Source organism: Ictidomys tridecemlineatus, chromosome 11, assembly GCF_052094955.1.
Source record: "Ictidomys tridecemlineatus isolate mIctTri1 chromosome 11, mIctTri1.hap1, whole genome shotgun sequence".
NCBI lineage: Eukaryota > Metazoa > Chordata > Mammalia > Rodentia > Sciuridae > Ictidomys > Ictidomys tridecemlineatus.
Window position 1 is genome coordinate 40267783 of NC_135487.1, and position 25144 is coordinate 40292926.

The window sequence follows — 25144 nt, forward strand, 5'->3', positions numbered from 1 at the left end:
AGCTGATCCGGAGGCTTCACTGGTTGTCGAGGAGAAGTGCCAGGCAGTCACTGTGCTCTGGTGCGGGGAAGGCCAGCCTAGAGGAAGCAGGATTCAGAGAGGAGGAGTTCTAGGAGGAAGAAGAGCGATTCCTGAAGACCAGGTCTGGCCTTCTGAGCCTAGATTTCCAATCTCTCTAGGTTGTTTGAAGAGTGAATTGGTTAACCTGTGTCAAGTGGTTAGCATGCAGAGGGACCCAAAAACTTCTTGTTGTGATGACCAAGTCCTGAAAGTTGGGGAGACCAAGACAGGCTCTTGGCTGATGCAGGGAGCGAGTAGCAGGATTGCAGAGGATGTCTGGACTTGGAGAGAGGGCTTTGCCTTCCAGCAGCCCAGGCCTGTCAACTGGCCCGTTCCTGTTCTGTCTGTGTCTGGCAAGAGCAGAGCTTGCCTCCTGATTTAGCCTACTTAGAGAGATGCTGAAAGTAATGCCCTGTGCCTGGGCAGGTATCCAACAGTCATCAAGAGGGCGCCATGGAGGAAACTCTATTCCAAGAGCAAATAAAGTACAGGGAGGGAAAACAGATTTGTACGCTATGGGAAGGGTGGTCACGTTGGGGGCACTTGTGGCGCTAAGTGCTGAGAGGTTTCCAGAAGCCCACCTTACCAGATAAGTGTGAGGATAATCCTCTGAGCAGCCTCAAACTCTAGAAAAAAGTAGGCTATGATGAACTGATCACCTGCAAATCAACAGAAGGAGGTTGCCTCCCCTCCTGACTCCATCCTGGGCACTTGATCACCAAGTGCCACCACACCTAATTTCTCATGTCCCTCCAGTACAATCTGATCATGATTTTCCATTTTTCATTTGAAGACACTGAAGCCCAGAGAGAGCATGCAACTTGTCTAAGGTTGCACAGCCAGAATTTGAATCAAGGTCCCAGGCCTTGGGTAGACAGGCTGGGGCATGTTGATCAGTAAGGCCTCTGCCCAAGACAGCCTGAGAGTAGATCCACCATTGAATTGCCAGGTTTCCCCAGGCAATCAGACCACCTCCTTGGCCTGTAACATGGAGTGTGGTTAGAGCTGTAGGGAGAGTTTGGGGTGTTTATGTGGAAATACTAATAGTTGCATTTCTTGAACACCCCCCATGTAGGAGGCCTTCACTCCATGGCCACGTTGACTCCACCCACCAAGGGAGGAGCCATTGTTCCATCTTAAAGAGCAGAACCCCAGACTCGGGAGCTGCCCAAGGCCCCAGTCCACACATGCCCGAACATGTTGGGGACTCTGGAATCTTGCTGTCAACACCCAGGGCCTCACTGTCATTTGAGAACCCCAAGCTTCCTGAGCCTCAGTTTCTCCACAGTAAAAACAGAGCCGTGTGCGCCTGCTACATCCTGGGCCTCTCTGGGGCAAAGAACCACCTTGTAAACCAGGCTCCAGGGGGTTGGCTCCACAACGAGCCATGTCTTGCTTGCTGAGGGACAGTGTCCAGGCCCTGTGGAGACTGTGTTCCTGGCAGTTTGCCCTACCTGGGACTTAGTGACCTCACCCTGGGGCCGCCTCCGCCTGGCACCCTTTGCTTCCTAGCAGGAGACCCCACCCTCCTCTCTGGGGCTCAGCTCAGCCCTGTCCCAGGTTGCCCACAGTCTGGTGGAGGAGGTGTGACTGACTGGGGACACTTCTGGCCTTGGGAAAGGGGAAGACTCCAGTGGAAATCCCAGGCATCCTGGGCACAGCACTTCACACAGGGCTCTTTATTCCCAGGAGCCAGGACATCTGGGAGTGTGGTTCCCACCTGCAGATGAGGCCGGAGTGTGAGGGCAAGGCAGGTGGAGGAGGCCTTTCCTCCTGTGATGCTCCTGAGGGCGTGGCCAGGCCAGCAGGTGAGAAGGGTGCTCAGCCTCACTGCCTTCTCCTTCAGCACTTGATTTCCCTTCCTGTTCATAATGACCACCCACCCTCCACCAGTCCTCCTGACTTTTGGAGCCTCAGTTTCCCCATCTGTGAAGCAGGGGTGCAGAGAGACGTGGGCCCTGCTCTGGCCGGGTGCCTGAAGCCAGCGTGTTCCAGCCCGCAGCCTTGGGTCAGTACTGCCCTTTCCCTGCAGTCTGACCAGGCTTGCTTTCCTGACTGGCAGGCTCCTTGCAGCAGAGAGCAAGGGCTCTAGCAGGGCCACCTCTTCCTTCTGTCCTGGGTTGCCAAAGTCTGCCAGCCCCAAACTGCCGAGAAAACATTGAGGTAGTAACCCCAGCCTTGCCCTCCTGCTTTCCCTGCAGTCACACAGCTAATCACTAGACATCCCTGTCCTATGTCCAGCCTTGGGAACAGTGCTGGGGTGGACACCCACTGCGGCCTGAGAAGGTGTGAGAGAGCTGTTGTCACAGAGTCCCCGTTGGGCCATCGAGCCCTTGACTGAGTGACAGGACTGCTTTGCAGTTTTCTGCCCGCTCCTGTTTGCACACCCCCCAGGGACAGAGAGCTTGCTTTCATCCCATAGCAGTTCATTTTATGTTAGAGGCTCTGCTTTCATAAATCTAGGAATTGTCCACCCCCTGCCCCAACCCCAACCCACTCGGGAGTCTCGTAGCACAGTCTCTCCCTTTCTCCAGGGGACCCTGCAGAACCTTGTGGTTGGGATCAAAGATCCCGTCTCCTGTGCTCCCAGGCGTAGCCAGCACCCTCAGGAAGAGACCTCTCCTTGCCCTGGCTCTAGTTCTGCTGTATTCTTATTTATCACTGACAAATTATCTTCAAAAAGCACTTATGAAACCCCAACTGTGTGTCAGGCCGTATATTGGATGCCTGGGAGGCAGGGCCACCAACATGGTCTCTGCTATGACAAGAGAGTCACATAGGGGAGAGTCTGGAGCTCAGGTTCATCTTTCCTAATAAAGCCTCGGCCTGGGTGAGCCACACTGGGCTTCCGTACTTGACCAAGCTGCCAGCTACGCAGGAAAATCCCAGCCTGGCCATGCCAGACTGCTTAAATCCTTTTCTGGAAAATTTCACGCACACACCAGAGTAGAAATGTCACCAGAGGAACCCCAGAGGCTCTCATGATGGGCTCATCCTCCAGTGTCTGCATTTCTGACTCCAATGAAGCTCACTTTCATCCCCCTATGCCCTCAACCCTCCATCACGTTGAACCTCAACTGCCCTAAAAATAGCCCCCCCACCCCCGCATCCAAGTCCATCACCATAACGGCTGTCCTGCAGGCCCGGGCCCCTGGGAGTAAGTCGAGGCTTCAGTTCTTCAGCCGCGGGGCTGGCAAGTCCTTCCCAATTCACTTCTATTTGTATTTTCCCCAGAGACCTGACCACTTAGAAACCTATAAATCTCTGGCAGGGCTGATGGCCCAGGCAAGTATATAAATCAGGACTTATAAAAGCATAATGGGCCCCTCTGGATGGGCAAGAGGGGTACATTGCCAGAAATCCTCAGGCAGCTCCTGGGGGCCCCAAGTCCTGGTCTGTCATGAAGACCAGCAGGGCAAGGTGGGCTGGGTGGAGATGTCACAGAATTCCAGCTCTGTCCAGATGAGTTACCTCTCTGAGGCTCAGTTCTTTCCTCTGCAAAATGGGTCACAACACACACCTTGCCAAATGAGTGACTCTACATTCTTTAGGAGCCAGAAAGTGCTGGCTGCCACCAGAAGAACCCCAGAGGCCCTCACGATGGGCTTGTGCTGGCTGCATTAGTGTTTGGGGTGCACTAAGAGGATAGGTGGTTAGAGTGTGGGCGGGGCCCAGGGGTCTGGGCTCTTCACTGCTAGTCCCACCTGCTCTAAGGCCAATCTGTGCCTGCGTCCTCACTTAGAGGGGGAAACCGAGCTCACAGATATTCGTTGTGGCCCTACTGTGTGTGAGGCTCTGTGGAGGCAGGTCGGTTGCCCTGCTTCTTTCTCTTGCTCGTGGATAGATTTGACAAGCAGGTACCCAGCAGCTGCTGTGACCAGGGGCTGCCCTGGGAGCCTACATTTGGCAGTGGAAAGGACAGGGTGGGGCTGCCCTCCAGGGCCTGTGTTCTAGTGGCTGCTTCACCAGCTCAGTCCCTGTCCAGTGGAGCAGGAGTCCAAGGCACAAGCCTGCCTGTCCCCCAACGAATCCTGCTTGACTTCCTCACACCCAGCTGGAGCTAGAGCTGCGGGCCTGGGAGGTTTCTCAGAGGATTCTATCTTCCCATGTGTGACACAGGGAAGGGCACTGTGGGCCTCAGTGGCCTTCTCAGCCTGATGCTCTGAGAACATGGAAGGAGCCTAGTGAGGTCCTGGAGGGCAGGACCAGGTGTGGGGAATCCTTGTGCACAGCACAGAGGGCATCCTGGGCTGGCCACAGGGTCAGAGAGAAGGTCCTCATGCCCAGCACTAACCCGAGACCCCTGGCAGGTAGAGACTAGGTTGAATGAAGGGCCCATCCCAAAGGGCTTTCTTCCTGGGATTCTTCTTATGAGCCCCTCCTCCTCAGCCACCAGGGCTCCGAGTCCCTCGGGCAGGCCACTGTGCTTCTCTGGGCCACAGATCAGAGGGACTGAGGAGAGAAGAAAGCTGTCCTGACCTTGAGGCACCTGGCAGGTCGAAGAGGATTTTCACATGCACAGTTGCGGCTGGAGAAAGACCATGGAGGAGAGGAGAGAAACAGGAGGGGACACAGGGCTGAGGCAGAACAAGGGTCAATGCAGAGGATGCACTACTTGTGTCAGCGTGAGTGTGCCAACAGGCATGGGGACAGTCCCCAGGAGGGAATCACACTGACACTCAGCCGCCAGGCTGGCTGCGACCCCACGAGCCCTACTGTGTGCAGGGCTCTGGCCGGCTCATCCGCCTCCTCTTTGTTTCTCTGCCTTTGTCTCCTTTCCTCCCTCTGTCCCCTCTGAAATTAAATGGGATCCAACTGCCAGCTCCCTGTGTGTTCCGCTTGGGGCTCAGCCCTTTCCATTATTAATAGAAATATGTCCTCATTGTACAGCTTAATTCTGCTTATCTGGAGTGGATTAAGTACTGACAATGACATGCAGCATTGATTCCTGAGCATCCCTGTGAAGGAAATTTTGCCTCAGCCTAATTAGTTCCATAAAATCTGTGGGGGATGGGATGTGGGGGTGAGGGATCCTGGGTGGGAGTTGAGAGCCCGATATGCTGTGTGAAGTTGGGTCAGCCCCCTGCCCTGCTGGGGGCTTGGACTGGGCCCAGGCAGGGAAGCCATGGCTGAAAGGGGAGGTGGGAGCCAGGGCAGGAGCCCAAGGCCTGACTCTGAGTCTCAGCTCTACTCCTGGCTGACTATGTCCCATGGATGGGTGACTCAACTTCACCATCCCTCAGTCCTTGTATCTGTAAAATGGGGGCAAGTATCAGTCATGGTCTGGCAAGTAACAGCTGGTGCTCAGACTGGGTCGTGAGGAGAGCTGGAGGAAGGGGCTGCCACCCAGGGGTGGGTGGCAGGGTGGCAAGAGAGACCATAGCACTTGGCTTCCTCACAGTGGGAGCAAGCCCATGCTAGAGGGACAGGGAGCACCACCCAGCCTGGAGAGGGGGCCAGGGGAGAGGCCACTTCACTGCAGCCAAGACCTTCAGTGGGACACGGCTGCCAGGCATCCCTGTCTCCCACCCAGGGCTCCAGGTTGGTCCTGGGGAAGCAGCTCGAGTGCAGCTGCCAGAGGGACTGGACACCCAGCACAGAGGTCTGCTCGGTCCTCCTGGGAAGATGCCCAGAGTTGGTGTGACCAAGGTGTCCCCAGATGATGCAGGAGCTAGGCAGACAGCCCAGTCGGTCACTGCTTCACTGGGTGTCCTCTGTGAGCCTCGGCTCCCCCTATGAACAGGGGGCTGATGAGATCTTCCCACTGCCCTTTGCCTACGTAAGCCAGCTGTGCAGTACACAAAGCAGGGTCCCCTGGCCTGGGGTTAGTCCTGCCTGCCACTTCTCAGCTAGAGGGGCAAGAAGACCCTCCCCAGGCTGTTTCCAGGGGTAGGGAGAGGGCCTGGCACACAGGCTATGTGACCTCCCTTGCTTTGTTTCTTCAATGGAGATGGCAAGAATTTTCCTATTTTTTAACCAGGTGACCTTCAAGGTGACACAGCGAAATGTGGGTCACTATTCAGGTCACCTGCACAGGCATGGACAGTGGGTTTGCTCTCTCTGCTGGGTGCTGGAGAGAGCCTGACAAGGCCAGGAGGCAGAGCCAGGCTAGCCTTGCAGCCCAGGGACTGGTCTCCTCTCTGGCCTTAGCCACCGAGGCTAGGTGCGGGGCTCCCTGGGCAAAGGATGCTTTCTGTACCTTGCCGGTCTACAGGGACTTGCCCTTGTCCCTTACCTTCTGAAGCTGCTGGGCTCTCTCCTGGGGGACTCTTCCTGCCCTCTATTCATAGAGGCAGGCAGCAAAATAGCCTGCTGTCCTACCAGCTGAGTGGCACTGCCAGCAGGGGGCTGGATAGGACAGAGCTGGGGCCGGGCTGGTCACTGAACCTCTCTTGGTCTGTTTGCTCACCTGTTTCTGGAAATAACCCTGCCTGGCAGTGTTGTCCTGGGATGATGTGATAGGGGACAGCTGACACTGGCTCCCAGCTCCACAGCTGCCCAGGCCCGAGGTGGTTTGCACCCAGCTCTCTGTTCCATACTCCCGTCAGGTTCTCCTGGTCAGGACTTCTAAGCTGAATCACAGAACAGAATCAGACCCCAAGTCTTGTTTCCAGTTTTTAATGTTTTTCTTGTAAAACCAAAAATATAAAACTGGCATGGTAATGGGAAATAAGTCTGTACACTTTATATACACGAGGTCTGTGATTTCAAAACCGTAGGAGAAACAGGAAGACACAATCCAGGGACTGTCACAGGGCCATGACCCTTGGTGGGCACCTCTGAGCCCAGACAGCACCCCCATGGGGGGCGCTGGGTGGCTGCCATAGCACCCAGCACCTGCGTGGGCACCTGGCTGCTCTGGCCTGGGGCAGGGAGGGTGGCAGACCACGGCAGGCGGAAGCAGCAGCATCTGCGGAATGGCGGCGGGGCCTTCTTCAGGTGTCCGTGTAGATGGAAGGGATGTGACTCAGGCAGTGGTCGAAGGCCCCATTGGGGAAGAAGCCACAGTCCTCAGGGCCGCTGGGCACCACGTCTTCAGATGGCTGCAGTGGCAGCGCTGTGGGGCATGGGGCCTCAGCCAGGGCCTCATAGCCTGAGGGCGGGCAGCAGAGGGTCAGAGCTGGAGGCTGGCAGAGGCTGTGCCCTGTCGTGTGTCCAGCTCCAGCCCCACCAGCCTGCTCAGCAGCGGTCCTTGCAGGTCTCCCTGTGGAGCGCGGCCAGGTGGGGCAGCGGGCACCTGAGAGGGGCTAGGGGGCGTCCTAGCCTTGCATATCCAGGGAGCCCAGGCAGCTGGGGAGACAAGCCCGGCTGGCTTGCGGTGGCCCATCCCCCAGTGCTGTGCCATGGAGCACAAGTCGGGCGGGAGGACAGTTGGTGGTGTGAGAACCAATGGTCTAACCCCAGGGTGGTCCCCTCCTGGCAGGGCTTGGCTCACCTCTTCCCTTTAAGTTTCCTCCCTACCAGCCTGAAGAAGCCCCCCAAACGGAACCACATTTATTGGGCTCTAAGTGCTGATTAAACATCATCTCACTTAAACTTCACAGCAACCCCACTAGAGGGGATTTGCTGTTCCATTCTGTAGCTGAGGAGATGGGCTCAGAGCAGGTAAGACATTTGTCTAAAGTCACCTGCTAGTAAATGGGGAAACTGGGACTCGAATCCAGGTCCATCTGGCTCCAGAGACTCCTGGCCCTTCCACTGGTCATGTTGTCTTTGCGGGTGGGGTGTTTAGAACTCAGAAGCCCTGGACTTGGAAGGGTCATCTTATGCAGTTCCTCCCTAAGGGCCCTGCCTCAGAGCTGCTGTCACAAATTTGTGTGGCCTACAACTGAACCTCAGTCTTCCCATCTCTAAATGGGCTCAGGCTGAACTATTCGGAGGCCATACGGTCCCTCCAGCTTGTTCAGACTGAATCCATTTTTGTCCTGACAGAGTGGTCAGGCAGCTGGCAGTTAAGGCACTGAGCAGGGCCTGGGATGGGTTCTGGGAGGAGGGGAGGTCCAAAGACCCCCCACCTGGCTGCTCCTGTTTCCCTCAGAGCTGCTGATTTCAGGCCTGGGATCCTGGTCCAGCTGGACAGGATGGTGAGGGCCAGCAGTGCTGGGCACAGTGCTGGTGCCTGATCACACACCAATCCACATGCCCACAAACACAGAACATATAGCCCCCTGCAAACCACATGCCACACAGGTCTGTGCAAGGTGGGCATCCACCTACAGGTCTACCTACGCTGTACTCAGACTCACAAACCAGCTCAAACATGCTGATGCACACACATGTACACCCAAGCCTGTGGACACAGATGTGAGTCATGGGGTGGGTAACATGCATGCTGACTGGTGCATGACCATGGGCACAGGAGAACCTGAGGACACATGACAGACAGGAAGGCGCATGTCCCGGGAGCTCCTTATACCAAGAAGCTCCCTTGAGAGCCCAACACACACATGCACACCACACATGCCCACGCAAGCCCCACAACATCGGAAGACTACAGACGCAGGAGCAGCTGTGTCAGCATGCACAGGTGGACCCATGCACAGATGTGGCCGCGGTGCTTGTTTCTATGTCCTTATCCCTCTACTCCTGGCTGCAGGTACTCGGGACTGCCCAATAACCCTCTGAGGCAGGCTCTCAGCTTCCCCTGTGTTGGAGCCTCCAGCTAGATCTGCACCTGGGGCTTCAGGGAGGTTCCACTCCACCTAGCTGAAGCTCCCACCCTGACCAGGCCTGTCTTGCTGCTCTGGGCCTGAGTCCACAGTGGGCCACCTGGAGCCCTCCCCTCTCACTGGCTTCTCCACACAAGCCAGGGATGGGGAGGTGGGCCCTCCCACTTCTGGATCCCAGGGCCCTGCAGGAGAGTCAGAAGCAGCCTGAGGACAAGTACAAGCCCAGGTTTCTGTGCCTGCTAAATGGGAATCAGTGTTCGTCTCATTCCCAGCTCTACTTGCAGGGTCCACAGCTATACCAGGCACACAGTAGGTACTCAATCAATATAAAGCATTGGTTAGGCCAAGAGTCTAATTCTTCTCTGTGTCTTCAGAAACCCCTGAGTCTAGACACACGTAAGCTGGGAGTTTCTGGAAGGAACACTGACCTCTCCAGTCATGCAGTGCAAAGCCCAGTTCTGCAGGGCCCGGGTCTGACTACCTTCCTGTGGGGAGGCTCTGAGTCATAAGTGGGGATGACCTTGTTGCACAGGACTGTCCCAGGACAATGTGCCTAAAGCTGAACCTTGGTGGGTGCTCAGGGGAGGAAGGCTCGCAAGCAGGGCTCACCTGAGGCAGGTAAAGGCGCACTGAGGCTGGGGTAGCCATTGGGCCGCAGGGGGTTAAAACCGTGGGCCTCCCCGGCCAGTCCGTCCCCACTGGCTGCAGGCTCTGTGGTCCGGTAGCAGTCGCCATAGGGGAAGCAATTTTGGATGGAGTGGAAACTTCCCTGGTAGCCTGTGGAGGGATGTGGCAGGGCTGCATTAACAAAGGGACAAGGTCAGGCCGGGAGGGCCCGTCGCACAGCCATGCTGTCCTCTCTGAGCATCGTGGTGTAAGGGAGAGAAGGGGGTGTGGGGCAGGGAAGGTGCTGGGAGCCCTGGGCTGTTCCCAGCTCTGCCCTGTGGGGTAGGGAGGTGGGGTGTCATTTGTCCCCAAATGGCACCCAGGCCTCGCCCACCCCCCAGCACTGTCCATGCTGTTCTCTTTCTGGAAAAGCCCTTCCTTGCTGGGGGACGGAGCACACTCCTCACTTTCAGAACCAGTTTCCTCCAGAAAGTACCCTGACTGGGCATTCTAGGTCACCCATCTTTCATCTCTGCCCAGCATGGACCTCAGTGGCTGGCCTGTCATTTCTGAAGTGCCCATCGGCTTCCCAGGGACAGTGTGTCACTGCTCTTGGGTCCCCCAGGAATGGGCGTGGGTGCGGAGGGCCAGGCCAGGGCTTACCTTGTGGGCTGGGCAGGGGCGGGGGTGGAGGGCTCTGGAAGGGTGGGTAGGACGGCTTGCTGGGGAGCGTGGAGAAGGGCTGGCCACCCGGAGACTGGCTCTGGGAGGACGGTGGCAGCGGTGGTGGGCCAAGCCCCTTTAGAGGGCTGACCATGGGTGAGAGGAGGCTGGGCCCCAACCTGTAGAGCACAGAGAGGAGGGACGTCAGCAGGAGGCTCAGGGGACAGAGGCACGGCCACGGGAGCCCCTGGCTTACAGCCACATGCGGTGAGAAAGTGGAACTCAGTCTCCATTTTCTTGTTTGGGTTTGTTGGACACCTGCATTAACGTAGACTGCAAACTCAGTGTCATGGCTCCAGGTGACCTTGTTACCCTCACGCATTCTCTGCGATATGAGGTTTTATTGGGACAGATCTGCCCTCCAAGGAAAGTAGGACTGTGATATGGAGAGAGGCTGGGGATGGAGCTCTATGTCTGAAGCTGTGCTTGGTCACACTCTGCTCCCTCCAGCTGGGAATCCTACTGTCCCTGCCCCTCCATTGTGCTGCCATCATGCATCTGGGGTCCATCACTGAAGGCAGGGCAGGGACAGGCAGAGGCAGGTCAGCCCCGAGAGCATCCTCCAGCTATCCTGTGGTTGTTGTGTGGTCTGCATCCCATCTGGGCACTTGTGGCCCAGCTCTGTCCTGGCAGTGCCTGTGGAGAGGCCCAGCTCTCTGCCCTTTGGGTCCTTGCTGTCCAGAACAGGGTCTCACATGGCAAACAACTGATAACTCTGGCAAACAGGTTTCTAGATCGTGGTGAACAGCACTGCCCAAGAGTGGCCAGCTCCAGCGGGCAAGCTCCAGCCTTCTCCAGGTTTGTTTTCCTGTGCGACCTGCCAAGCGCACATTTGTCACCTTCACAGTCAGTAAAGTCAGACAAAGCCCCACTCCACCCGCAGCAGACATGTGGGCAGAGGCTAAGCCGCTCCACCTGAACTCCCGAAGGAGAAGAGGTCACCTGGAGCCCCCTTCTGAGTCATGCCAATGCATCCACCATCAGATGCTTGGCTTCGGTTGGAACCTAGGGACCTGAACATGAACTCTGGCTGGCCTGGCAGAGCAAGGGCTCATACCTCGCCCAGGACCAGGAAAAATCCACCCTATTTGGCGTCTTCTCTGAGCCAGGGTAAATACATTTGGTCATGAAGTCAGGCCCTCTTAGCATATTTTTGAGTGAATCAGATAATTCTGTCAAGCTATTTAAACGTCCCAGAAAACCACTGGGGAGCCTTGAGTGGCCGTTCCCTGTTGACTTTGGCAGGAAAGGGAGGCCGAGTCCCTTCCCCCACTCTCTTCTCAGGGGTTGAAAAAGGAACCCATTCAGGCCGAGCCTGGGGCTGGCGAGGGGCACAGGGCCCTCCCCCCATGCTAAACTGAGAGCTGGGGCACCTGGCTGGGGGGTGACTCCTGGCCGTTCTGCAGGCAGACAGAATCTGGTCTCGTCACCACCCTGCCTCTGGCTGCAGAGATTCTTGACGGCACCCACGCAGTGGCAGGCAGGTGAGAATGAGGCAGAGCAGAGGGCACTGGCCTGAGCCATGGGGCTGAAGATGTTTGGGGCCAGCTGAAGAGTGAGCAGGTGGCCTAAGCTGGTGGGGGGCAGGGGGTTCCTGTCAAAGCTACCTATACCAGGTGACACGTAAAACGTCAGGCATGTGCAGCTGACCGTCACCGTGTTCCTACAGGAAGGTTTCTAGAGGAAGACACTGAGCCTCAGGGAGGGCTCCGTTTTCTGGGTCGCCCTTTGTACCCCAACAGGCTGCCTCTTCGTGGCTGTTTGCTCGCGCTCCACCACAATCTCCCACAGATCCTGACGCTCTGCGGTCTGCTCTGCCCACTCTGGACTCCTCTCTGATGCGCCCCCCTCTCTGCCCAGCCAGGTTTCCTGACTTCTGCTGTCCTGTGCACTGTTGCCTTCTGGTGTCCCTTCCCCTGTCTAGATCAGCCCGGCTCAGGCTGCCATGCTGCATCCCATCCCACCATGGTCCAGCCTCCTGCTATGGGCAAGGCACATTCTCCTCCCAAACCTGACCACATCACTGCTCAACACCTTTCAGGACACAGCCCCATTACGGGCCTCATGGCCTGGCCCTGGTGACCTCTCCCCACACTTGGCACCCCACACAATGGCAGCACGCCATGCTCTCCCTCCTTTGCCACCTGTCCACCACACAACCCTGCCTTCTACCTGAAAGCCTGGCTTAGCACTGCCTCCTCCAGGCAGCCTTCCCTGATGCTCTCCCCTAGCCCCAGCCCACTGGATTCCCCTGGGGGATTCCTCCCTTGGTGCACCTGCCCTGTATGGCCAGTCTCTGCAGGCCTGTCCTCCCCCTGCTCCTCCTCCCACTCATTGTGATTGATGGTCCCAGACTGGGCCCAGGGCCAATCCAGTGGCACTCAATAACGGAACACAGAGGAATGGATGATGAACGGGAGAAGGAGCCCAGTTAAGGTCAGTGGGTGGTGAAGCCAGGCTGGTCCCAGGCACATACTGGCCAAGGCGAAGGCTACAGCCGTGGGGAGGAAGGTGCTGCTGGGGCCAGGCCTTGGGTGACAAATCAAGTCACTGCTATGGCAAACAACAATGGCAGGGCCTCAGCCTCTCTGTACTCCGCACAAGCCCAACAGACTTCAGCAGTGTCAGGGTCAGCAAGGAACACACTGCCAGGTAATCAGTGGTCACTGTGAAAACCACATTGAACGCAGGGAGAGCGACCCCCTCTGCAGTGACCTGCAGGCCGGGCTGTGTTCACAGCTGCAGTGGCCAGAGATGCCCAGGCCAGCATGCCTGCAGGGGGCCCGGGAAGTTGAGTCCACTCATCCAACACGAGGAGCACAGAGAAGCCTGGCGAGGCTCCCAGGGAGGCCTGGGGTGACAGAAGACAGGTGGGGGCACAGAATCTTCCTGGGACCCCCAGAAGTCAGGGACCAATGCCATCTGCCTCACAGGGTCACTGGGAGGCAAGAATGAAGGTGCCCAGACAGTGTGAGACAGAGCAGAGCATGCAGTAAGTGCTTCATAGATGCAAGCTACCCCATCACTCAGAACGCCCAGGCAGCGCAGGATGCCTGCTGCCCACTCATGTCCCCTAAGGAGAACTGGTATGGTGTACGTACCCATCCCTGGTACTGTCAGCTGTGGGTAGAGGGGACAGATGATGGTGTGAACTGGTGGTGACGTCCAATGGGTGGTGCCTGGAAGGGACATCATGTGTGGGGGGCAGGATGCCTGGAACAAGTCCATTATGAGGGGCAATGGAGCCAGGATACACACCTGTGGGGAACCAAGCAAATATCACTGGGCTTTGGCCACCCCTAGAGATGGCTGTGGATGGCCCAGGCACCGCGTGCCTACTTATAGAGAAGACGACAAGAAGGGAAATGAGTAAGGTTGTATTAGAGGAAGTATAGGTGCTAGACAAGGAAGGTGATGACCCCACTCTGTTTGATTTAGGCCCTGGCCAAAAGGCTGTGTCCAGCTGGGGACAATTCTGATGGCAGAAGAGGGCTGGCAAGGGATTGTGAGAAGCACAGGGTGTTCAGACCCTGTGTGTGTGTGTGTGTGTGTGTGTGTGTGTGTGTGTGTGTGTGTGTGTGTGTGTTGGGGTAGGGGCTTGTATGGAGCAGGCCCCCGCAGACCTCTATGGGGCCATCCGGAGAAGCAGAGATTGCTCTGAATTTCCCCTGATGGGGACATGGAACAAAAAGAACTTCGAGAGAAGCAGGAACCAGTTCTCGGGGCTTGGTGGTCCCTTCTGATAGGCAAGGGTGCTGCAGGGTAATGGAGTGCCTTTGGGTAGAGTGAGCTATCCATTCTCAGAGGTGTGCCTGTGAAAGGTTGTGAAGAAAAGATGATCACCCCAGCTGGCCTGGGAGACCTCTGAGAGGAGCTGCCATGGGTGGTTGTTCAGACTGTACACTGCCTAAGGGTCCCAACTGAGAAGTCAGCTGTGTTCTAGCCTCAGATTCTATCCCTATGTCTTCTTTGATATAAGGAGAATAACTAAGAACAGAGTAGGGAAGAAGAGCAAGAGAAGAAGACCAACATTAAACAGGGATGAGAGGTGGGAGGGAAAGGGAAAGAGAAGGGAAATTGCATGGAAATGGAAGGAGACCCTCAGGGTTATACAAAATTATATACAAGAGGAAGTGAGGGGAAAGGGGAAAATAATACAAGGGGGAGAAATGAGTTACAGTAGAGGGGGTAGAGAGAGAAGAGGGGAGGGGAGGGGAGGGGAGGGGAGGGGAGGGGAGGGGAGGGGGAATAGTAGAGGATAGGAAAGGCAACAGAATACAACAGACACTAGTATGGCAATATGTAAATCAGTGAAAGTGTAACTGATGTGATTCTGCAATCTGTATACGGGGTAAAAATGGGAGTTCATAACCCACTTGAATCAAAGTGTGAAATATGATATATCAAGAACTATGTAATGTTTTGAACAACCAATAAAAAAAAAGAAAAAAAAAAAGAAGACACAGGGCGATCCCACCTTTTACCATCTCTCCCCCTTGTTAAGAAGGTGGGCTAATAAATCAATGGGGGACATTAGATCAGTCAGGTATTGGTCCATATGGAAAGAAAGTCCAAAATTGAGGCTGGCCCAGGTTGAGAGTTTTAGAACTATCGAGGCCAGCATTCTCTAACTGCCTTCACTGAGGAACCCTTCCTCTGGGATAGAAGCCTGAGGGGGCACACAGCAAGGACTGCCAAGTTTTTGATGCTCCCTATTTTATCTGGAAAAAAAAATGAGGCCAATTTTGCCTTCTCTCTTCAATCTAGCCAGGTTTTTATTTGAACAGAAAGTGGCATCTTCCCTGAAATCAATGCATCAAGGTGATAACCTTGGGGGGACTTGGTGGCCCCAGCAGCTGTGGTCTGGGCTACACCAGTGCAGCATCTACTCCACCTGGTCAGTGCCCCCTCTCATGGCCAGGTGTGACCTCTTGAATGTCACTCTGGCCATTGTGCATCTAGACCCATTGGTCTTTATCGGGCAATAAGAAACAATCTGAGAAGACAGGTTCCTTCAAGGATGGGGTACAGTTTACTTGTCAGTTATTTGCGGTTCCAAGACTAGCACATCCCAGGCTGGATCTCCTGACCTGGGCCTGCAACTCCAGAGGCTGCTGCAGGGAACTGGGCTTGGCAGGGACTGCAGGGGGCAAGAAATAGACTGTAGCCAGCGGAGAGAATGCGCCCCCTTACGGTCTGTGTTGGAACTGCTGGACAACGTAGCGCTGGCCTGGAGACCTCAGTCTGTCTCTGGCAGGCATCTGTGGCTGGGCTGAGCTGGGCGAAAGTCTCCTCTGAGACAAGAGTCACGTCCTGCTCATGAACGTGTGTGTGCCAAGTTCACTCTCCACATAGGTGGCCTAATCATCTTCAAACTGTCGACAGGGGAGATAATATGATCCATTTTTGAGATGAAGAAAGTAATCTTAACAAGATGCATGATTGGCCCAAAGCCGCACGGTGGGCAGTTACTCAGGCCTGCCTCCTAGGCCATATGGAAAGAAAGTCCAAAATTGAGGCTGGCCCAGGAAATAGCAGTGGCTTTGTCTCAGGCTCGATGTCCAGCTAGGGGCCACAGCTCTGGCTCAGGCTTCCAGCTAGCTGTGAGACTCTGGGGTCGGGGTGGGTCCCGAGCACCCTCCAGCTCTCAGCCACAGGCCCCTCCACCTTGGGGATCTCTGTTCTCATGGGAGGCACTGCCTGTCTCTCCATCTATCAGGTGCCCTCCCTGCTAGGGCCACATCACTGCCAGCTCACACAGGAAGGCACTGAGGGGATCTCTAGAGGGAGCCTGGCACAGGGCTCTCCCTCGCCACTCCCTCAGCCCCTCCTTGCCTACCATCTTGAACCAATTTGGGGCCTGTCAGCTGGGAAGGCCTGGAGTCCCGATAGTCCTGCTCCCTCTCCCCAGCCATGTGACCTCATGCTTCTCACCCACATCCTCCCTGCCTATCATGGCACTGTGAGTCTGAAGACAGACCTGCCAGGTAAGCTCCTGAGGGTCTCCTACTTGCAGGAGCTTCCTATAATCAGCAAGAGCGAGAACCCAAGAAGCCTCCCTGCAAACACTCCTCATCAGGCTGTAGAGAGGCACTGTCAATCATCAGGCAGGTATGCCTAATTGCTGGCCCTAACATCTGCTCCCAGCTGTGCCTCAGCCATCTACTATGTGGCCTGCAGAAGAACCTGTAGGATGAATCTGGGAATCTAGGGCCCCTGGGTTTGCCTGACTGTTCCTTCCCCATCCTCAATGTGATGGAAACAGCTGAAGGTCAGGGACCAGCACAGGGGCAGTGTACAGTAGGTGCTCAGTATGGCATCGAGGTAGTGTTGGCAGCAGGGCACTAGACTTTCAGGTAAAAGCACAGCCTCAGGTTCAGGGCCTGGCTCAGCCCTGCCTCTGTCACTTCCCAGCAGGCAGGCTGGGGCCTTCCAAGTGGCAAGGGTTGTAGTTGACATGCACAGGCCCAGGCCCTCTGCCGCTCCTGATGGGTGTTCTCAGCAGGTTTGGGAAGGAAACTGAGGCACAAAGCAGGGAGGAAAGTATCACTTCCTCGCTGTCTCAGGTCAGAGCAGCAGGTCCCAGCAGGCTGGCATTAGCCTAAGGTCCTTCTCCCTGTGACACTGCCTTTGGTGGACTTTGCTGCTCATCTGTGGCATGGGTGACAGCTGGGCATCAAGTGAGATGGTGTTGTCAAGGGACCAACCCAAGAAGGTGCCCCAGAGATGATGACTGCTGCCCGAAGCCCTCTCCCTAAGGACAGCTCTGCGCTCATCTGGGAAAACAAATAGCCCTCGGATCTGGACCCGCCACTCTCTTCTGGATGGCCCTGGTTAGTCCTTCTGCCCAGTCCAGATCCTCCCAAGGTAGGAATGCTGGAGCTGCAGGACCTTCACCCTGGGACAGCCGTTGGTGGTATTAGTGCCCTTTCCCATGGAGTCTGGGATAGCCCAGGAATCCCCAACTTGAGCTCCAAGCAGTCCCAACCGGCTGTTGGGTGCTGGCCCGTGTGTCCTCATCCATGGGCTGGTCCTGCGTGTGGTTCTTTCAGCCCTGCCATTTGGGAACTCTGACCCTGTGAGCAGCAGCCATGGTAGAGGGGCCCTAGCTGGAGGGGAGGGAGTGGGCCCTTTCCTGAGGGTCCACCTGAAGAAAGGGTGAAAACCTGCTTCCCCAAGGATTTTGGGGAAGGTTTTGACATATCTTAAAATCTGTTGCTCCTTCAACGTTGAGAGGAAGAAGAATGAGAAAATTTTTAAAAATGTTTCAAATGGTTTAGAGTAATTCAAGAAATCCCAGAGGGCGGACACAGCTTTCTCTCTAATGCCGAGATTTCTTTGGAGACTCAGGGGCAGAGTGCAGGAACTATCAGCTGGAATCCAAAGACCATGCTGCCTCATCTGGGCTGGATTCCCAAGCCACAGGGCCAGGAATTCCTGCCGTGGCCTACAACCTGCCCCATAGCCGGCAGCTGCTGGAAGGATAGCCAGGCTGCCTTGGCCAAACCAGAGGCTTTGGGTGTCAGGCCCAGTGGGCCTGCAGGGTCCGGGGCTCAGGAAGCCCCATTTCTGGGCCAGAGTTTAATGATGAGCTGGTAGTAGGTTTTGGCCTAGTTGCCCACCCTCTGGGAGCCTGGGATTTCTTTTCTTCTTCTTTGATTTTAAAATATTTTAAAATTGTAGATGAATATAATACTTGTTTGTTTTTTTTTTTTTTTTTTTTTTTTTTTTGTGGTGCTGAGGACCCTAGTCTGCCCCAGTGCCTCACACATGCTAGGTAAGCTCCACCACTGAGCCACGACCCCAGCCCTAGATTTCTCTTCTGAAGCAGGAGCTGTGCTGGGAATGAAACAGGCCTTCAGGCCATGGCCAGTGCAAAATGTTTTGTTGTTGTTGTTGTTGTTGTTTTAGTACTGGGGATTGAACCCAGGAGTATTTAACCTCTGGCCCATATCTCCAGCCCTTTTTATATTTTATTTAGAGACGGGGTCTTGCCAAGTTGCTTAGGGCCTCACTATGTTGCTGAGGCTGGCTTTGAAATCTTGATCACTGCTGGGAATACAAGTGTGCACCTCCATGCTTGGCTAAAATGGGTGGTTCTTCCTGGATCTTAGACCTAGGGCCACAACCTCTCTTCACAATGTTTGGGGCAGTGCTGCATATACCCCCAGCCTGGGGTGCTGGTGACTCTGTGGTGAGGAGGACCCTAGTCTGCCCCAGAGGAGCTCACAGTCAGTATGATAGGTTGACAGACGGGAAACAGTGACATCCCAGAGTGCTCAGCACTGGAGCAGCAGGCAACCCAGAGGAAGGCTTCCTGGAGGAGTGGGCAGGAGGTGGGTCCTATGGGTAGAGCAGGAGCCCCCTTAGTAAAGAAAGGGGAGGGGAGGCCAGCAAAGGTGGGGTTCTTCAGAGTTAAAAGGAGCAAAATATTCAGGAAATTGGATCCAAAGTGCCAAGGTTGAGACAAGAGGACTCCAAGAGCTCCCAGGCCTGGTGAGGCCAGGCTGAGAAGCACAGGATTTCCCTATGGGCAGTGGGAGCCATGGAAGGGTATGGAGGGGCATCTGCCTAGTGAAATGAGCTGGAGGAGAAGATGGGTTGAAGGTCGGGAGCCAGAGGGTGGGTAGGAGGCAATCAAGTCCAGAGGAGTGGGCGCCCTGTGACAGGTCTCAGCCCTGTGGCCCAGGGCCCAGGGAGCATCCCTGCTCTATGGAATGCTCAGCCCCCGGCCCCACCTCCCTGCACACTTACCTGGGAGCAGCTCCTGGCCCAGGGCTCGACTGCCCTTCCCGTCACTGGCAGCCAGCTGTGTGGACGTGTGAAGCTGGTGCAGGGCCAGACACTCGCTCAGGACATCGGCCTCGGCATTAGGGCCTGCGTTCAGCTTGGGAGCAAGCAGAGAGGGGGCGTTAGAGGCAGACCACCTGTCCACCAGCTCCCCTTGTTTTAGAAGCAGGTCGGCAGCCCAGGGTAAGCCCCTTCTCCTCCCTGAACCTCAGTTTCCTCATCTATGACACGAGGTGATGATGTACAATGTGAGGACTGTGTTATTCCTGGGTCCTTAAGCAGTAGTTGCCAAGATGGGATTCGATACACCAGGATTTTGAGGGCAAGTGCACGTGTGACAGAAAGGGGGCATGGTCAGGGGGGCTGGGAATGCCCCCTGACCCACTGATCCAGGGCAGGAGGGGGAAGCCTTCTTGACTGGGAGTTAGGGGTCCTGTATCTCTTGGGAGGGGGCTGCTTGTGACCTTTGATCCCTGAGGGCTGCACGCAGTCTCTGGCTGGGAGCAGCCATGTGGTATGGCCTCAGCACAAAGCTAGATGGACAGCCAAGAGCAGCCATCGGCCTTCTGAGGTCAGTTGGAGGTAAGTAGCACACACGGTGTGCGCACTGAGGCAGTGGGAGGAAAGCACGGCAGGCATGCCGCATCTGCCCCACCATGCCTCTCCTCTGTACAAGAGGCAGTGGACGGTCCAGTGCTAGGCACAGAAGAGCTGGGTTCAGATCCAGTTGCACCTCTTACTTCTTGCGTACACTGGATAAGTAACCTAGACTCTCCGGGTCTCGCCTACCCTGCTTGTGATTTGCAGCAATGACTATGCTCCGCCTCCGCCTGCCACAGGAGCAGAGGTGATGGGTATGGTGAAGGAGGCTTTGTGAAGCAGGTGTGTGGGGCTGGCTCTGTTCCAGCTACTTGGGCCCCATGTGGTCACATGACAGCAGGCATAAGGGATTGGTATATGGACGAAGGGACCTGGCTAAAAGTAAGCCTGGACTGGGCTGCACCCGGTAATCCAAGCCAAGCTCTGCCCAACAGCCTTTGGCTGTTCCCAAGGACAGTCATTTCGGAACATCTCCATCTCTCCAGAGGAGCCAGAATGGGGATGGGGGGTACCCTGGGGACCCTGGATGATGAGTGGCAGCATGTGCATGGGATGGAACCCTGAGCTGGGCTGTAGAGCCCGAGGCCTGTGGACTGACTTATCGGAACACTCCCTTGACCCAGGACAAAACAGTCCCAGAGCAGGGGAGAGCCTTGACCCATGTCCCCGGCAGGGGCTGAGAGCGAGTCTCCAAGGATGTGTCCACCCTCCTAGGCTGAAGGTCGACACCAGCCTGAGGGAGGCACGTCAGGCCCAACGCACGCAGGCTCCCAGCTCCCTGACCCAGCAGCTGTTTTCCATGTAAATGAAGTTTCTGGCAAAAGAGGCCAAGGCATGTTCCTGCAGACCGCAATGTCGATGGGATTAGGAACAGCGGGAGAGGAGAATTAAGGAAGAAAAGCATTTCTAATTCTCTCTGAAATGCAGCAGGGCTGCCAAGGAGTTGTCATAATACAAGGGTCGCTTTACCCAGAAAGATTCATCATCCCGTGGCTCCTAATGGAGGCTTATTGTTGGGAAGTTTGCAGATCTGCGGCCCTAAGTCCCTAAGGGCTCAGGGGGAGCCAAGTATGGAGCCTGGGAAAACCAGGGCAGGATTCCTGTCCTTGGGCACTGGTCCACTTGGGACAGGAGCCTTCCTGACCGGGAGCCCCAGCCTGCTGAAACCTGGGCCATTTCTTGTTCCTACTCAGAGACTTCCACTTGAAAGTAGTGCTGAGCACTCAGGTTCTACAGACAGGTCTGGGATAGAACCCTGGCCCTGTTACTTCTGGGCTGTGTGATTCTGGGCTGGTTTGTTAACTTCCTCTCAGCCTCAGTTTCCATCTCTAAAATGGGAATAGTGTCCACTTCTAGGGTCACAGGAGGACTAAATGAGATGCAGTATATGAGGCAGTAGGTACAGTGCCTGAGCCATGGAGGCAACCGCCCTGAAGTTCAGCCCCTTCTCTGACTATGTCTATTCCTTCCCATTCTACCACTTCCAATGGCTCCCCATTGCCTACAGGGTAGAGCCCTAGATCCTGAGCCTCTCTATTCCTGCCCATCATGAAGCCCACTCATTCCCAGCATCCCAACCCTGTCTACGCCATCTCTGCACCCAGAAGGCCTTGGCAGTTCCAGTGGCAGCTATGATCTGTGGTTCCTGGGACAGTGTTTGGAGCCTGATGCAGGTTCCCTATATTGAGTTGAACAAGTTAATACGCTCTTTCCCCTCACTCTCCTGTCATACGGGTGGTCTCTGCAATCCTCTTCACCAAGACTAACTATGGCAGCCCAGGAGGCTCTGCCACCTCCCACCCTGGCTTTTCCGCCCTGGCCTGGCTTCCTCAGAAGCTCACACCCCTCCCTGGTCCAACACAGGACCCACTGCTCACTTCCTTCTGCAAACCTGGCCCCTAGGTTCTCTTTCTTGATGAAGGGGCATCTCCACCCATGCCATTGCCCAAGTCTTGTCCTGGGTACCTACTGCTCCACTGCCCAGCCTAGCCCCTCCTCACTCTCCCCAGACCGACTTCTACCATTTCTCTTGCTCTTGGCCTTGGAATTCCCTCCCTCCACCCCCAGCTCATTTTATACACAGCCCAGAGGTGTCTCTCAGGTGATATGTCCCTTCTCTTCTCAAGAGCCTCTTGCTTCAACTGTGCTCTGGACAGAGCCCAGTCTCCTGGGCACAGCCTTGATCCTACGGTAGGTACCCTGGATCACTTCCCCTCCTCCTTACCATGCTGCCCAGCCCGGGCCAGACAAGTGCCCAAGGGCCCCACACATGCCACAGCCATCGAGCTCTGGTCACTCTGGGGAGCACTTTTCTTCCCATCCCCGTGCTCACTCTTGCCTTGGAAAGAAGGACACACACGCCAGCTTCCTTTCCAAGCTTCTGTGCCCCCTCTCAGTCCTCTGTGCTCTTCTTCAGTCCCCACTGGTGCCCTTTCAAGCAAGCCCTTCACTGTCCTGCCCCTCTCGACAGTTGAAGAACAGGGAGCACCAAGGCTGAAGGACCTTCCCAGGGTCACCCAGCTAGCAGCAGGGAGCATGCAGGTGGCTTCAGAGTCCACCCCTGACCACTGCCTCCTGTAGCCTCCTGCTCCCATGCAGACAGGCAGGGGCCCCCTTGTCCAGGCCCCTGACCACTCTCACACCCTGCTGTCATCTGTATCATGCTGCACTGAGTCATCCTGGGGACTGTGCCTTTTGTTTTGCATCCTCAGTGTCCAGCACAAGGACAGATGTCAGATGCTCACTGAGGAGCCGTAGGGAGAAGGTAACAGGGCGAGGGTTGGGGGCAGCCTGGGCAGGTGAAGTCCTATTGGCTCAGGTGGGAGGCAGATGGACAGACAGATGGGGAGTGGCACTCAATGGTGAGCACACACAGGCAGTGTGGGTGCCTGGCCTGATGCTGGCCTGGCAGTAAGAAGCAGTGCATCTGCAGAGTGGGGCTGGCTCAGAGGCCACCTTACCTTCTTCCGCACCTGCTGCTCTTTGGCTGAGTGGGCTTTCACATGCTTGCGGAGGGAGCTGGGATCCGTGTAGCGCTTGGAGCAGCCGGGGATCTGACAGGCATATGGCTTCTGTAACATTAGAGGGACATAGAGTCAGTGAGTGACCTCAGAGGTCAGTGAATGACCCTGAGGGCCAGGGTCCTTCTGGGTGACCTACTGTGGGAGGAGGACGGGGTGCAGGGCAGGTTATGGACCTCAGGTGTGCAAAGGTGCCTGGCCCAAGAGTGAAGGAAGGACTCTGTCTCCTTCTCCCACCATGCTGGGACTTCTCTTGTGGGGCCTCACTTTTCTCCTCTGCAAAATAGGGACAACTGAAATCTATGGGTTCTTGGCGGGGGCACTGCTCTGACAAAGGTGCACCCTTTGAATCGCGCAGCTGCAACAAAGCAGTGAGCCAACAGGAGCCCTCTCCAAGATGCTGCCCACAGAGGAGAGGGGCAGCACAGGGCCAGCCTGGCCAGCCTTGCCCTTTCAAGCAAGCCCTTCACTATCCTGCCCCTCTCGATAGTTGAAGAGGGAGCATAAAGGCCGAAGGATCTTCCCAGGTCACCCAGCTAGCAGTGGGGAGCATGCAGGTGAGTTCCAACAGACCAAGCTACCCAGGTCCTCCCCATAACAGCTACAGGTGGTCCAAGGGTGCTGGCCTCCGAGAGCACACGAGAGCTGGGGCCATTCCCCGTGTGTGGGGAGTGGGCCAGTCCTGCCCCCACTGCTCACCTGGAAGACAAGAGAGGACTCCTGCCCCAGGATCTGCCATGTCCCCAGGTTTCCCATCCCCCTTCCTTACAAAGCCAGCCGTGCCTGCTGTAAACCCCACAGTGGCTCCACGGTGCTTAGAACACAGACCCTCACCTGGCACTTATGCCCTTTTGAGACCAGGGTCCCTCTCCTGTCTTCACCCCTTCTCCTGTCCCCACCCTATCCCGTGCCCCACCCACCTTTCCCCTCTCTCTAATCTGTCCTTGAACCCTGCTCCCTCCACAGGCCCAAGCTTTGGGCAGCAGTGCTGTCCACCCTGGGCTGCTGGGTCTGTTCAGAGGGACACTGAATCAGAGGGTCCCTCTTCTGGTGCAGAAGAGGGACACTGGATCCCAAATCCCAGTAAAACCAGGGCTGGGGACTCATGGCTCTAGCTGACATCTCCCCAGGGGCTTCCATAAGACCCTGCTTGGGGATTCTGGCTGCTATTGGGGCTTGAAGTTCGAGAGGCTTCCAGTCTTGAACATGTTGAGTGGTTCTGATCCCCGGAAACCCCCTGACCTGGGCCTGCAGGGACAGGAGAGAGTGTGAGAGCGTTCTACCTCTCGGCACAAGTCCCGGGGACCTCTGTGCCCTGACAAACATACCACACGTCCCCAAACCTCAAGGCAACTCTGCCCCTGCCAGAGTGAGGGGCGGTGGGAGAGGTGCCACGGCCCAGGGACCTCACAGGGAGGGGAAGCAGAAAGAGACGACCCTACCTTGGAGCTGCCGCAGAGGTCGCCAGGTTAATGAATGGAGGAGAGCAAAAAGAGAGAGACAGCAGTGAGAAGCTTGCCAAGGCCAACAGGAAGGCAGGAGAGGGGAGCCCTGCTCGGACCACCCACCGTAGGTCACGCATGGCCCCCCTCAACCCTCACTTCCTAGCCCTGACCTCGTCCCCAACACCTATGGTCTCTCTCTCACAGGCCCTGACCCCATCCCAACGCACACATTCCCTTTCTCTCTCTTCCCCTTGTCCCCATGGGCGCTGCCCTGCCCTGCCCCTGAGCCAGCCCCTGTCCCTTGGGGATACTGATACAAATCCACACACTTTGTCAAACAGAGCGTGATGTAACAGGCACACTCTCCTGGAAACAGGGCAGCAGGGCCCATCTCCATGTTTATTTTTCCAGGGCTTGACGTGTCTAGAACATTCCTCAGGCTCAGCTCCCCTGTGAGCTCTCAGGAAACCCTATGGCTATCCCAAGCCAGCAGCCAAACCCAGGCCTAGAGTCCCCACACAGGCTCCAAAGCCAGGGCCGCTGTATTCCTGTTAATTGCAAGGCTGCCTCTCGGCATGTGTGCGATGGACCACGGTAGCTCACCAAGCCCTCTGTTCTGGGCTGCTCTCTGGGTACAGGCACTTTGCTATGCACTGGCCATCCATGGTCTCCTCTGAGTCCCACTTTGTGGAGGAAGAAATGGAGGCCCACATGATACACCAGACCTCACAGCCAGAGTGCATGTGGCCAGGACACCTTCGGTCTGCAGGCATGAGTGGTCCAGTGAAGTGGGCAAAGGAGAGATTACCATCCCACCCGTTTTGCTAATGGGAAAACTGAGGTCTAGAGCAGGACAGCAGCTTATTCACATCCACACAGGCGATCTATGGCAACCAAAACTCAAACCCACGCTGGATGCCTGGGGCATGGCAGAATGTGGCCCATATTTAGTGGGTTAGTAACACAGCAGGGAAGGAAGGGCTGTACAGACCACCTGCAGGCCTCTCTCTACCTCTTCTCAAGAGGCAGGTATTTTACCTTTGAGGAAATAAGCCCAGAGAGGTGAGATAGCTTTCCTTAGACCTCTGGGACCAGAACCCAGGCCTGGTTCTGTCCATTCTGGAGAAAATTTCTTGCCTGTGGAGGACACCCATATTCTCCAATGCTAAGAGGAGCTAGGGACTGGCTGGGTCCCTTCTGAAAAGCAAGGTCCGCCTTGCATAGGCCTGGC

The 25144-nt window shown here is 56.0% G+C and overlaps 1 protein-coding gene across 3 annotated transcripts in view; it reads right to left on the reverse strand.

Moving 5' to 3' along the window:
• Positions 1–6662: 6662 nt before the first annotated feature.
• Glis1 (GLIS family zinc finger 1) overlaps positions 6663–25144 on the reverse strand; it is a 195954-nt gene continuing 177472 nt past the window's right edge. For 2 of the 3 annotated variants that reach the window (XM_078026295.1, XM_040288699.2), the window contains exons 6-11: positions 22409–22519; positions 18813–18945; positions 13160–13316; positions 9999–10177; positions 9339–9527; positions 6663–7153 (exon numbers count right to left, since the gene is read on the reverse strand). In XM_078026295.1, coding sequence (XP_077882421.1) covers positions 6996–7153; positions 9339–9527; positions 9999–10177; positions 13160–13316; positions 18813–18945; positions 22409–22519 — 927 coding nt within the window. In that variant the 3' untranslated portion in view covers positions 6663–6995. The remainder of the gene's footprint in view (positions 7154–9338; positions 9528–9998; positions 10178–13159; positions 13317–18812; positions 18946–22408; positions 22520–25144) is intronic. The other variant, XM_078026296.1, reaches the window with a different exon arrangement.